General features: G+C 39.8%; 1 protein-coding gene across 3 annotated transcripts in view; it reads left to right on the top strand.

The window, feature by feature from the left end:
• Positions 1-15,218, top strand: part of thsd7ba (thrombospondin, type I, domain containing 7Ba) — a 225,895-nt gene that overhangs the window by 132,102 nt on the left and 78,575 nt on the right. For all 3 annotated transcript variants that reach the window (XM_074659769.1, XM_074659768.1, XM_074659770.1), the window contains 2 exons: positions 7,636-7,827; positions 11,036-11,267. In XM_074659769.1, the coding sequence (XP_074515870.1) occupies positions 7,636-7,827; positions 11,036-11,267 (424 nt within the window). The remainder of the gene's footprint in view (positions 1-7,635; positions 7,828-11,035; positions 11,268-15,218) is intronic.

The following is a 15,218-nucleotide window of genomic DNA, read 5'->3' on the forward strand; positions in this document are numbered from 1 at the left end:
TACAGCTTATCTTTTGACATTATGTAACAAGAATGGGTTGACATTGGCTGCTGTATGTTAACATGTGTGTCCGCACCAGGAAATGTCACAATGTGTTGGTTCTAAATGTTGAATTTTGAAGATGTTGTTGGTAGAAGAATTTTGTTTTTGTGTTGAAATCCTTAAGCAGACACCTTTTTGTCAAACCTTTACAGCACATACAAACTCTCATTGACTGCTGAGGGTCGATGCTTGTGGAAAGGTCAGCTATGGCCGGGCTTTCTTGACTGACAACCTTCCTTTAGGAGTCGCTCCATTAGGACCAAGCTTTTATAGTCCAAACATAAGAATTGCTGACATTTGTTGAATGGTTCAGTTTATTGTCAGTGTGTCAAGTCACTTGGGTTTACAAATGCTTCCAGTGTGGAGCAGCGTTGGGAGATATTACTAAAAAAAACACATTTTAATCCATGAAGATAATTCATTGATGTTAACATAATATTGACATCCAAGTGGACTAAGGAAAGTAGGTGTTTGAACTGCCAGGTACCATTTAGGATTGTGAACTTCAATGGAATTGAGATATGGAGTGTTTTCTCCATTTTACTCCTTGACTGAGTGAACATTTGGTTTTCAATTTCTCAGCAGAAAACTACTCTGCATTTCAAACCTGAAAACTCGGGAAGTTGTCTGAGGAAAGTTTATGCCTGTAGAGAGCAAGAGACAGCACTTTCCGAGGAAAATTTATCTGATGGGGATTTAAATATTATCTATGGCTGCTCATGCAATCAGAAAACATCCTCTATCACCTACAGCCCAGCTTTTATTGCTTAGCAAATACATGAGGTAATTCTTAAAACCACTCAGGTATAGATGAAATGGAGTAGACAGGCCCAGGGTTGTTTAAGGACATTGCGGGACTCACTGGGAGTCAGTTACTTTTCTTACCAAAGTGCATCAATCAGGTGCATCACAGTCTGGACACACTTGTAGTTCTCTTATGTTTATCCTCCTCCTCACCTGTCTCCTGTCATCTGCCGGTCCCCTTCAGGTTGTGTAGATAAGAGACATAGTCCTCAAAGAGTATACGGGAAAGAAGTTCACTGTAGTTATTACAAATTCTTACACATCAATTCATGCCCTGACACCTTTATTATCAGTGCACTGGGTTTTTGTAGAAGGCATGCTGTTTTGATGCTTACTATAAAAATCAATACAACATGGATAAGTGCATGTGTAAAGCATTCAGTGAATTTCATATTATAGTCCTTCATATATATGTGATATAGGTGTACTCTATATGACTTTAACCTGGTAATTCATGATGTGTGAGAGTGTTGATTGGCTGACAACTCTGGCATGATGTTAGTGTGTGATTTAGCAGTTATTTTAGCACATAAGCCTAGCGTAACCACCATACCAATTCATTTTTTTTGGCCCCCAGTTAAAGAGTCTGTTTGATATGTTCAATACCATGGGGAATTGTATTTTCTTACAATCAAGACGTTTTTATTTCACTGCAATTGCATTTATTCAGATTCTTTATATTGACTTTTACAACAACCTGATATAGCTCCTTACTCTACGGGGATACTGTCAATGTTCTCACATGGCATCGTTTTATTTGTCTGTTAACTTGATTGGGTTATAACTGACGTAATGCAGGTCTTATGGTGACAGCCAAGAGAGTTGTTATATCCAATTAAGACGACCCCTCCTGTCTCATCATGTGGCAATCGTGCAGAGACTAAAGCTTTCAGATTTTAAACCACGTTATCTGCACCTTTGAAAAGCACAATTCACAAAGCACAAAAATGTGTTATGTTAGGTCCGTGTATAAGGAGTTGCCTTACATGCAGTTTTGAGCTGGAAGGTGATTCTACGATTGTTGCAAACTGAGTTAAAATAATATGGTATCTCACACAGGGAGGCTAATGGCCGCTTATTGTATTCCACTATCACTTTATTGGACTGTAAACTACGGCAAAGTAAAAAAAAGTGCTGTGTTAGCCGAACCCACTGGCATTTTGCTCCAGGCTAGGTAAAGTTGTTTTGACAGCTCCCACAGCTCCCACTCTCTGCACAGCAACCATTCACACAAGAGTAGGCAGTCCCATTTCCCCGAACTAACTACCAACCACAGGGCACGCTGACTCACATACCTGGTGAATCAGTGATTGACAGCTGACATGGATGCATGAGTTGGCTAACCTTCCCAAAACCTACTGAAGCTCTGACATTTCTTAACCCGACAACAATAACTCAGCAGTATGGTTACCATCAGCCTGAGCTGAACTCTCCTCGACTGGTCGACAATATTCAGGCGATGATGAACTCAGGAAAGCAGCTCTAAAGTTTGCTGTGAGACTGTCACTAATAATGAAATTCGAAAGTTGCATGATTGACAGCCCAGTACAGCGAACACATGAATTAGTGACCCAGGCTAGTTTGTCAGAGCCCACTTTGATGTTCACAGTAATTTTGTCCAATTTGCCTTGTTGCTTTTGCTCGCCAGCTTTGTCTTAAAAGCTGCCTGCGCAGTGGATGTGATTATTAACTTTTAAGCAAAGGCGAGGACTTCTCACTTTTTTTTTCTACATCTACCTGAATAATAACAATGAAGAAAATTAATTGGTCGGTGGGCGAGCAGAATAGAAATCATGTTGAAATTGCATGCAGGAGGCAGTGGTATTATATCTGAGTAAGAGCCCCAACTACAGATCCCTGTATTAATAATGCAAAAGGACCCCTAGGGCAGCCATCTATTTGCAGAGTCTCCCCCCCCACACATGTAGTCTCACTCATACACACTCACACATATGCACACATACATAAGTTGTGTATATGTTATCATACAATTTTTCTTTAGGCAGTGTTTCCAGGCAAAGCTTTTTGAGTCTTTTGTTAGCTTTGTTTGCTAACATATTCATTAGTCCTCTGTGGTTTTCAAGCAGAACAATTGTTTAATAATTGCTGATTTTCTACTGTTGGAAATAATACATCTAAACAATTCTGAAAGTAAGCCTAGAGCACAACAAAACCTGCTATCTTTTTCATGACCTTGCATGCTTGCATATTCTTCTGTACATGTTGTATAACCGAAGGTTGTAATTGTAAATGTATCATAGCCGGAGGCATGATGTTTTCTGATTGTCCTTCCATCCGTCCCTTTGTTGAGAATATCTCAGGAACTCCTTGAGGGAATTCCTTAAAATTTGGCACAAATGTCCATTTGGACTCAAGGATGAACTGATTTGTTTTTGGTGGTAAAAGGTCAAGGTCACTGTGACCTAACAAAACACGTTTTTGGCCATAACTCAAGAATTCATATGTTAATTATGACAATTTCACACCATGGATATATAAAGAGAACTGGGTACAGCTTCGGAGGCGGGCTCCCATTCATTTCTATGAGAGTTGCTCTGTGGCGCATGAAGCCAAAATGGCTCGACTGCCAAGTGATAAAGTACCCACATCATCCGGCGATCTTCCGCATCCATTGGGCCCATAGAGCAATAGCGTTTCCTTTAACTCCGCATCCCATCCCTCGCTCCAGCCATGGTCTTATTGGGTCTTATTCACATGAACGGAGGAAAGGAAATAATTCTGGATTCAGCTATTAGTGCATTTTACAACTTTTAGGACCCGATGGTTAAATAAGGGCTATTCAAGTGTTTGTACCGGGAAGTTGATTTACCTCAAAAGAAATTGTCTACTGAGATACAGACGTCTCTTTCCCAATGTAAGTCAATGGGAAAAAAGTATTTTTAGGCCCAATGGCATCACGTGACGGACACGGAAGTTATAGGACCGCCGTTTGGCAACCCGGCGTACTTCCTTGGGGCTTGTTTCACACAAATGTCTGATGTGATAAAATGATGAAGTGATGACATTTTGGACTAACATCAATGTAAACTGCAACATGACTGGTTGGCGGAGGCATAAAACCGCGAGTTGGTAATCTGTTTGCTTTAATAAAGATAACTATAGGGTTAACTGAACATATAGGGTCTGTTTGTGTTCTGACAGCCACGATCACACCAGTTTGTGCACTATTATGTGAAGTTTTAGCTGGCATCTGTTCTTCTTCTGGCAATGCATTTTTGTGAAACTATAAAGCCTTTAAACAGTTTGTAGCAGGTAATGACTGACCATGTGTTCCCAAGTGGGTGAAAGAGAACTAGCCAATCATGGTATTAGTTTGTACTGTTTGCACAGTATTAATACAAACAATTGAAATGGAAATTACATTTGCATGTAGTGAATACTGGGTGGACAATAGCAATATTAATCTTTTATCTTATAGCTTTGAAATAATAAGTTTTGATGTTTCCTGAAGGATTTTACAGATAATTTAGCCATTATGTACAAAGCACAAATTTGCATAGCATTGGGTATGCCATTGACTGAAATGTCATTGTGTTTTAAAGTGAAGTGTTTGTGGTTTCTGATTTATAAATGCTAATTTGCTTTGTGTTTTGCTCGTATGTTATTTAGATTCCTGCTCTTTGGTCATGGATTTTATGAAAAGGTTATTGTGTTTCCTGTTCTGTCCTGTGGTGTTGTGCTTTGCATCTCAAGGCCACCATACACTTTTATTGAATGGCATTGATTTGACCGTTTTAATGTGTAATGCTGAAAACAAAAGGAAATGCTACCTTTACAAACTCTACTTTTGCAGGGATTTTCAAAGTGCAGTGTCATTGTTGAATGAGTGCTACAGTATAAATATTGTTTTGTCACATTTGCGTAACATGTGATTAAAGCTATGACTATTTTGTGACAGCCTCTACCTGAAAATAATAAGTTTGATTTCAGTGTACTTGGCAAACTTTTGACAATATTCTCCAGCTATTCCTGTAAAAGTGATACAAGTAATACAACCTTAACTATAGATAAAACTTTCTACTTGACAGTTCCCATTGAAAGTCTTTCTGTATCTTATTGTCCATTTTCACACTCCAAGTACAAAATAGGTCTCTTATCTCCACAACAGTTACACGGAAACTATATAGATGGTAAAGATAGAGTGCTCAGTGTCCGCCCCTCTGAATGTGGGTCAGAGAGGTTGATTTACAGAATCTATGGTGCTTACTGTGTTTCATTTTATGCTCACTTATATAAAGCACAGACGCCTGGAATAATTACCTGGGTGGAAGCCATGGTGAGCCAAGACAATATATTTCCCACAACTTAAAATCTCACCGCCAGTTCAAAACAATTATGCAAAGTACAATCAGCACAAGTCCTAATCAAGAGCAGCAGCAGCTTCCAGATCTTTGCTCGGTTGCTTTAGTTGGAGATATATAATTGTAAAGGTTTTTCCTGGTCGCCCGGTTTTAAATGTAATTTGTACTTTATAATACTAACTCCATTATCAACCCATGCGCTTCTTTGCTGACGGTGAAAATCACTTCCACCAAATGCTTGAGAGTTTTGTTTGTTAACTGCAGAATCCTCCATCGTATGTCCACTTGTATCCTCACTAATAAAAGGACTAAAGCATCCTATAGCCTGCGGGATTTAACCATATCTTCCAGCAGACAAACGTCTCCTGCTGTACACACACCAGTTACTTTGATGGCTGGAGATCTCTGACGCTTTAACTTAATGGGCGAAAGGTTTTCAAACCCCCCAAGGGAGTCTTTCACATCTATCTGATGAGGCGATACCTACCTTTGCTCTCTCCACGGCCCTCCTCTGCATCAAGGGTATTCGCTCGGGGGAGGGAAAAAAAAAAGACAAATTGATGACAAATCTGCCCTGGGGTTGTTATTGTTAAACCATATCCCATGATGTAGTGGCAGAGTTCAGCCAAGTTAATGATGGCCTACTGCTGTGTGTGAGCGTATATCCCAAAACAATGCTTTGGCTGCTGCGGGCATTGTTTTGACATCAGGATGGCATCCCTGTTTCTGAAATTGATCTCTCTCTCCCTCTTGGACGGAGAGACTTTTGAGAAATCAACGGCAGTCTGCTAACTCTGGGCAGGGCCCAACACAAAATACAAAGGGTACAAGGGGTTGTTTTTTGTAATTGTATTTTATTTTACCAAGGGTATTATTCAGTCATTAACATTCATGTGAGAATATTTTCCTGTAATTTCAGTGTTTAATCCCATAAAAAAAGTAATTATCATGGAAGTACAGCAGAGAGAAAAGGCTCAGTCTTTCCTGTAGCTGTTTCAATCCTGAAAGAAGAGTTAACTGCGAGCTGTGATAAATATTTCATAACATAACTGCAAGATGAAGGCTGAAGGATAGCTTTTAAAACTAGCTCAGAATACCAATTGGATGGCCTTATAATTTCCTTTAGATTAAATGAAAGTTTTTCCATGTTGGACAGACTTTGTCTAACACTTAAGGATGCCCACTTAAAGGTTCTATACTTTGAATTCAGAGCATTAGTATAGCAGCAAACAGCTGTTTGCATTGTAAAGATATAGTAGAGTAATGGCATCCTGAGCAGAGAATGAAGTCTCTCCCTCTCTGTGTGTTGTAATCCAAGTTTATCTGTGCCGGGCCGCTGATTTCCGAATCCTGCTAAAGCAAAGACATGGCCCACCCTACTCTGCCTCTGATCGGCTAGTACTCACTGCCTTCGTTGGTCGGATTGGTTTAGGCATGAGGAGCGAGATTGGTTAGGGTTAGGGTAAGAATATCACGGTAAGCCAATCAGAGGCAGAGTAGGGCAGGTCATGCCTTTGCTATAGTAGGATTTGTAATATCGCATCCGGGGCGACCATGCGTGCATTTTAGTGCACAGGAGTCTCTGTTGTGTCCCTCTGGCTAGCTAATGGCCGCCGCTCTGCACTGCGCTCATAGCCTACGTTCAACACCATCCCGACCCGCGACATCGTTGCAAAATCGAAGCACCCAACCTCCGGTTTTCCCCCCCCCAGGTTAACACTGTTAGCTCTGTCAGCACTGTAGCCGTTGTTTGCACTGTTCGTGCTGTTAACATCGGCTCAACCGCCGCCATGTTGAGAGCAGTGCTGAGACAACAGATGTGCTCTGAATTCCATATTGAGCACCTGTACATTTGGTGTGAATGAAAGGAAATTTGTTTCCCCCAAAGGATCAAGAACATTTTGAATTTAGGATTATTTTTTGATTTTAAAAAACCCATCATCATCACTACAAATTGTAATAACCAATTCTTATACTTGTTACTATTTACAATGACATAAGCCGCTTATACAGCTGCATTACCATGCATTAGCATATTCAGATTGTATCCAGATTAAGCCTGATTATGTTTACACTTTGCATTAGCATGCGTCAACAGTGTCAACAATACGATTCCATCATGATCTATTTCCATGTCACAATTGCACACCTCATCAGGACTACACATCCCTCTCCGCCCTGACAGAAAATGGTAAACAGCTGAAACCCAAGACAAGCAGAGCACGTCAAAGTGTACTCTATGTGAACTGCATTTACACTTTCCTTCGATGTGATCAGAATGAAAACCCGTTTGCCTGTTTGTTTATTTGGATCACAATCAATCCATCTTAGGTGCATTCACATCGACCCAGATGCATATTAATGCCTGTTATAATGTTCTACTTTCTCTGTGCCTTACCTGATTTCTGTCTGGTCAGGTCGAAGCACATGAAGTGTAATAGGCCTTATCTCAACTTGCCTTCCTCAGGGGACGAAGTGCCCGTCGCCCACTGCGTAGACGACCCCCCATCCACAGAAGTGGCCTGCGAGGTGGCCTGTCCTGCAGACTGTGTGGTTGGCTCCTGGTCTTCCTGGTCACCCTGCTCTCACAGCTGTGCCACCAAGACAGCAGAGGGTCGACAGAGCCGAACTCGCACTGTGTTGGCCATCCCAGGGAAAGGTAAGGCAACGTTCCCTCTGACTTCTTTGGAGCCTTTCCCACTTGGTGTTTATGAATCGGGTTTATTTGCTGTGTTTATTGTTGTGTGCAGAACTTCCCAGATATCAGTTTTCAGTCAAACAAAATGTCACAACCAGTGGTGGAATGTAACTAAGTACATTTACTCAAGTACTGCACTTAAATACAATTTTGAGGTACTTATACTTTACCTGAGTTATGCTGCTTTATACTTCTACCCCATTACATCTTGGAAGCCAATAATGTACTTTTTACTCCACTACATTTATTTGGAATAGTTAGTTACTTTGCAGATTCAGATAATAAATAATAAAATAAATAAATAAATAATAAAAGTATGTATTATCATGGATTTAGTTACCCAACAGCATATAAAGTAATTAACATTAGCTCCACCTTTACCAGCTGCAACATATAAGTGATGATCACATTAATGCATCAATAATAATAATCCAATAATAACATATATATATATATATATATATACAGTATATATATATATAATTCTGAAACAGGTCATTCTGCTTAATGAGTACCTTTACTTTTGGTACTTTAATTATATTTTAATGCCAATACTTTATACACTACTTTAGTACTTAAGTAAGTTTGTGAATGCAGGACTTTACTTGTAGCAGGGTATTTTATATTATAGTATTGCTACTTTTACTTAAGTAAAATATCAAGTACTTCTTCCACCCCTGGTCTAAACTGTGACGTTTTAGTTTCCTCTGATTTTTCATTAATGGGACTTTTTGAAGGTGGTATTGCTGCAAATACTTTAGATTTTAGCTGTCATTAAGTGTGTAATTGTGTTAATGTCATACAGGGTAAATACTAAGCAGTACTAGTACAGAAATGTATATACAAGGGAAGACGACAAGAGGTTAGGGAGGACATAAAGAAATTGCTGTAAGTGTAATTTTGTAATTCTAAGGTGTACATTAAATATTTACAGTACAATAGTGACATTGTTACTGATTTCTGAAAAACGTACAAAACAGGTCTGAAGTAATTTAAGAGGCGCTCCATCGATTTTACCCATCAAAGTCTATTTACAGGTCTTGGGGAGTACTACTGTACTGTATGTGTGAAAAAGTTGGAGAAAGCCTTTTGTGTCTCCATAGGGAGCTGCACAAAATCTGATAAATTGCACCAAATGATGTAGCTCGAGGCTACAGTACATTAGCCGTTAATAGCATAACACACCTGAATCTCTAACTGAACTGCCTTTGGTGGAGTTGCATTATGGGTAACGTAGGTGCCAGATTTTGGCAGGAGTGCAGTGCTAAATCATTGGAGTACTCTTTTTTATTTACAATATATTTACTCCTTTAATCTGCTGTGGTACAGTAAATACATTGCAGGATATATCACGTTAATATTGTCACTGGGAGTCATCACTGAGAAACCCACAGACAAACTAAACTTGATTGAGCCAAAGTCTTTATCGTAGTGCTTTCACAAACACTGTGGGATTCCTTTGGCTGCTATTTCTGTAGATTTCAGAGTGTTATTTAGACATTTTTCATCCCAGAAACATTTGAGGTTTGAGTTGACCATCCATTATCAAGGGCTCTTTCTCTGGCCAGCGTTTTTCTGCATACTCCAAGTGTTGTGTTTTCCAGTCAGACAGAGTCTTGGCAGCCAGCTACTACCCATTAATCCCTATAACCAAACGCATATCTGCTCTAACAGCTGATGAAAGAATCTCACAGCTTAAGTCAGGTTGCACACTGTGTTGTTTATTATCATGTTGCTGGCTATCTGCTTGCTGGCAGAGGAGGTGTGTGTGTGCACTGTAATTGTGTTCATATGCCTGCATGTTGTGAGACAGTAAGGAAGAGCTGGAGAATGCAAAACAGACTGGAAGGTGCATGTGTTTATGTAGTTGTGGTTCAGTGACAAACTCATCCTGGCCCCTCTGTGAGTCACAGTTCGCTTTAACTCTCCAGATGACACCTAGTGTATGATCCTACTTCAAGTGAACTATCCCTTGTTTTACCTCCATGTAGATTGAACACATCCTGACCCGTGTAGTCCCAGTATTGTTCAATCTCAGCACATCCCGTAATGTGGATGTGTGGTGTTTGTGCATGCATTTGCATATCCGTCTATGTGACAGAGGGTTTGTCAGATCCCTTGGCGTCACTTAAGCGTCTGTATTTTATGCCCTGGAAATGAGAACGGACTGTATGTTTAGCTGTTTATGAGTTTGTGTGTGTGTTGTTTCTAGTTATTGAAATTTTCGGGAAAAAAAGCTTTATTTGATTTGATCATGAAATGATATAAACTTAACGTTTTTTCATTTTCAAAAATGTGCACAATACATGAAGACACAGATTTGAAATGACACAGTAGGATTAAAAATACACAGACAAAACACAGAATTGGAAAAATAGCCAAACACAACCAGGCTGTTGTTGCATGAAATTGAAAGATGGCACTGTATTAAAAAAATCTTAAAAATACTAATTTCCATAGTGATAATATGGTCATTTATTTATTTATATTTGTTACTTATATTCTCTCTACATGTGAGCGTTTGCCTCAGCATGATCACATTGAACTGGTGGTGTAACCTGTCTGCAAATAGAGGAAATAAGTCACATAAAAAGTCATATTAATGTTGCGCTGTGATATTATTTTTTCATGTTGTAACCTGAGCCTACTGCACAGCAACATCTTGGCGAATACATAGATGTTTCCACAGATTTCTTGCTGTAGTGTTGCACGGTGTCCTTGAGGTTGAATATGTTGAACTGTACTGTGTGTGTCCAGATGATGACCAGATATATGACAACCAGGATCCAGGCAGCGAGGACTGGAGGAGATTGTTGTGGTGTGGCCGAGGGCGGTGTTTCAATTGACCTGTGAATTCTGTTACAGTGGTCTCACTGTGACTTTTCATTTATAATTCAAACTTGTAACTTGTAAAGTGTCTGCTCAGGTAACCAAAACAAACATTTGTTTTGTCTCTAAGCAGCCGGCGGGTCAATGGTAATATTAGCATTTGACTTCCAGCAGCTAACCACAGCTTGTTACTTTAGATGAAAATGTATTTTAGATTCTGTGCAGATGACATGTACTACCCTGTCTACCCTGTGTCTACTCAGTTTTTTTTTCAGTTGTAGAATCATACAGCAGTCTTCATGTCTTTGACTCTGTTTTTTTCCTGTGTGTTGGTGGCCAGGAGGCAAGGAGTGTCCGGCAGCTCCGGCCTTGGAGGAGTGGAGAGTCTGTAACGACCACCCTTGTATGATGTTCTACTGGGAGGCCTCAGCCTGGGGTCCCTGTATTGAGGAAACCGTCATGGATCTCAATGAGACCAGCTTGTTGAATGGGACCGCTACATGTGCCATGGGCGTTCAGATCCGCAAAGTAAACTGCATGAAGATGAACGTTGGACCTGTCACAAGTAAAAGGTACGCTCTCTCAATAAGCAACTCTTAGGCATCTGTTTATACAAAGCAAGGTGGCAATGCAACAGAGACAGAGCGCAGCGTCTCATACTCTGAAAACCACGCCAACCGGACGGGAAACAATCGGCGCCATAATAAGCAACCAAGGGCTGAAACGTTAACAAAATGCCTGTCGCTAGCTAAACATGTTAGATTTGTCAAAGGATTATATTAGCACTACATTGAGTTTTCCTTTCATAATGGCCATTTTATTTCATTATAAATTCCATTTATATTTATTTTAGACAGAAAAAGGTTAAGACGCATGTGCTCATTTGTAGATAGTAATAATCCACAATTAAAACCAGGTACATTATCCATTCATGTAGCCCTGCAAGTCACTGCATTTTCTACAACACTCCCTACAACACAGCCTTGGGCGTTTATATGGTGTGTCCCTGCCGTTACTGTAGTTGGCTAAGGCACTTGCAAGCATAATACAGCATAGCTTTCTGATTTATTCACATTCCACAAGTTGCATATTGTCAAAATGCTTTAGCTTAACTTACAGAGAGATATAGTTAGCCCAAACTGACATTTGGACAAAATGCTTGCTGCTCATGTAACTCTAGGCATACTGAATGTCAGGATCCCACTGTTTTCCCATTCTTCCTGCTGATTCCTCACATCTTGTTGCCTGTGTCCTCGGTTTTTCGGTCCGGCAGCTTATAAAATCTTAGTTCTGGGTGTTTTACCCTGTTGGTAGTGCATCCCACCACACAGCAGCTTTTAGGCATCTGTCTGTTGTTTGCTAACAGACGTAGTGACAGGGAGGAACCTTCATACAATACAAAGTCAATGGAGAGCGATCAATTGTTTTCCCCTCCGGTGTGGGTGGGACTTAATGTCTCTATATGTACTTCAATTCTATAATATTATAACTTTTTTTTTGCGTATATATACATGTTAAGACTGTCTGTATCATAATTGATACATTATTTTAAGGGCAGCAGTGTGTCTTTACAGTTTAATGAGTTGGGGATGTTGTTGCCAGCATGTTTTTCAGTCTGCTGGGGTCGAATCAATAGGGTCAGGGTTATCAATAAATTCCCTTCTCCTGTTTACCTTTGGATGGTGTTGAGCCAGATGTACTCATATGTTGTTTCCAACACTTGAGTTTTTCTTGCCAGCTTTTGAAAACCAGACCTACAATAGTATACATTGACATCAGGTTTGTTTTCACTCAAGTGATACAACATGTGGTCATAAAGAAAAGAAGTGAATATGTTGTTTTATTCCACTAACAATCAGTGTTTTACTTACTCTGGATATAGTTAATTGCAAGAACTATGTGTTAAATGTGGGGACTAAACTTCTATTCTTGAGTCATTATGCCAGTATAAGAATGGCGCTCTGTAACAGAATATTTTCTTCTTATCTCCCTATTTGACGCTGCTACTTTACTTATAGTTTTAGATGCTAGAAAAGTGTCCCGAGAGAAACGAATGGTAAATTATAAGCGAGGAGTAAAACAGCTTTGTAAAATGCGGGAGGAGTTGAGAGGTGATCATGTTTCTCTTACAGAGAAAATCGCTTATGATTAAAGATCCCAAAAGTATTTTACTTGAAGATATATTGTGTATGCTTTTACTTACTGACAAATGACCCAGAGGACTTGATGCACTGTGAAATTATATCCCCAGAGGTTTGTACACTGAGCTCTTCTTTTGTGCTTTCTGCCTGTGTTCAGGATTTTTTTTTGTGAACCTGAGATTCATTTTGCTTATGCTCCACCATTATCTGCTCCTCTTTCAGCAATACAATATCAAACACTGCTAAGGGCTTTTGTGCTGTCACTGTAATGATGTTATAGCCCACACCAGGAAGATAGATTTATAAATAATTCACAAAGTTTGCCCTTCTTCAGCGCGATATATTATTGACAGGGCCATAAAGTGGATTATGGAGAGGCTTTTTTCTTATGAACGTCCCGTCTCCCACAACAGAGGCTTTAATGAAAGCTGTCATTTCTGCTCCACCGACAGATCTCGCCTTTACAGTATGCTGCGAAGTCAATCACTTCTTTGCTATTCATATATAACTGCAGAGTGTTCATCTAATGGAACAGCACCTAACACATGCTATTCAGCTGATTGTGACTGTCAGTAACAAGTTACTGCGGCCTCTCTGCTGTCTCTCCATAATGTGCAGTGTGTAAGACAGGATCAGGGTTTGACTGTGTCTATGTAGAACATCTTTAGATTAATATCCAGAAGACAGATACACTGTGGTAACATCTTTCTTGGACTGAAACCTCCAAATATGGTGAGATAGGAGAGTTGAGACTGCCATTTCCGTTGCTTCAACCTTTGTTTATCTTAGAAATCGCCCCCATCTGAAGGAGCAGATGCCCCCTGAATATATTTGATGTTGTACTTAAGGAGGGTCACTTGAGTCAGCAAACATTTAAGCATTTCGTGCTTAGCAATAATCTCCATGGTGCACACTGGCTCAATGATAGGTTAGTGGGTCTTTCTTGGTATTAGTACAGAGCCCTGAGCCCTCACATTAGATTGATTTTCAGTTTAATATCCGCTCCCCTTTCTCACATATTGAAGATAAAATAACAAACTAAAGCAGTGGTAGTAACTCTAACTTTTTTATATTATATATGTGAACGAAAATGATCTTTTTTCATAATGCTGAAAATTGTAAATGCTAAAAACAACACCCATTAAACTTAAAAGTAGGGATGCTCCGATATGAGTACTTAATAATACCATTACAGTTCTAACAATGACTTTGAAAATATGTTTTATTTTCATCTGATGTTCCTCACTTCTCCATATTAGTATGAACTCAAATTTAAATTGAGCTAACTTGGTATTATATGAACATTTTGACTTGGGTATTTGATTGCAATTACAATAATCAACATGTGTGAGAGACATTTAATGTTCCCAACACAGTTGAGCACCACAGCCTTGGCTGTAAGTCTGATTCCCTCCTTCTGGGCGTACTACACAATATTCCCCCAGCTGCTCCGCTGCGTTGCCGTGCCCTCTGGCATGCATCACTGCAAAGAGGGAGAGAGAAGAGGTAGAGATAAAGCTGGGGAAGGATGGGGTTTTATGTATCTTGCCTCCTTATGCTTTGGCATACTTTGATCTCATTTCTGTGCGTGCTGGCTTTCTGCAGTCGGTAGGATGTGGCACCATGCTGGATCTCTACTGAGACCTGGATCTGGTTGTCAGGCAAAGGAAGTCACTCACTATGAAATGAAATTGGGATTTCTCTCTGTGTGTGTTTGTGTGTGTGTTTGTGTGTTTCAGTTTGGGTGGGGGTTGGCTGCTTGTTGATGAAGACATCAAAGCTCATGACTTATTTGATTTCACATAGCTGCTTTTAATCAGCACCACTTCAAGGTTGCACAACACGCAAAATACAACACAGCCAACGGCCTCATGACAGAGAAATGTTACACAAGATATGTAGCAGGCTAAATACAGAGGGGATACGTGATTATTTTTTTATCTGAAGATAAAGAAATTGGTAAAAGCCGGCGATGCGCTCTTTAAAAACTGGTAATGGTGTCCTTGGCGTGGCAAGAATAATTCATTGGTAAACAGTTTGCATATCCTCACTTTTCTCAGGTTTAATTAGCAGCCACGCTGTGGACTTTGATTGATTTTTCCTCCTAGAACATTCTGTCTCCTTGGTGGCGGCAACAAAAAGACTCCTCTGCTCTCTACATGTATATGGAGAGATACATGCACTCACCTGGTTTCCTCCTGCTTTTAGCCACACGGTCGCAATAACACATTTGGTAGTAATTCCATGTATTATGTATCATTCCACAAACACAAGTGTTGTAAACATTTATATATTGACTCGTGTTATTTATTAACATATAATTCTTAAAGCTGCATTATTTTTGGTAACCTGAGGCCAGCGGAACAAGCTGAAAACACAACA

Source organism: Sebastes fasciatus, chromosome 14 (genome assembly GCF_043250625.1).
Source record: "Sebastes fasciatus isolate fSebFas1 chromosome 14, fSebFas1.pri, whole genome shotgun sequence".
Taxonomy (NCBI): domain Eukaryota; kingdom Metazoa; phylum Chordata; class Actinopteri; order Perciformes; family Sebastidae; genus Sebastes; species Sebastes fasciatus.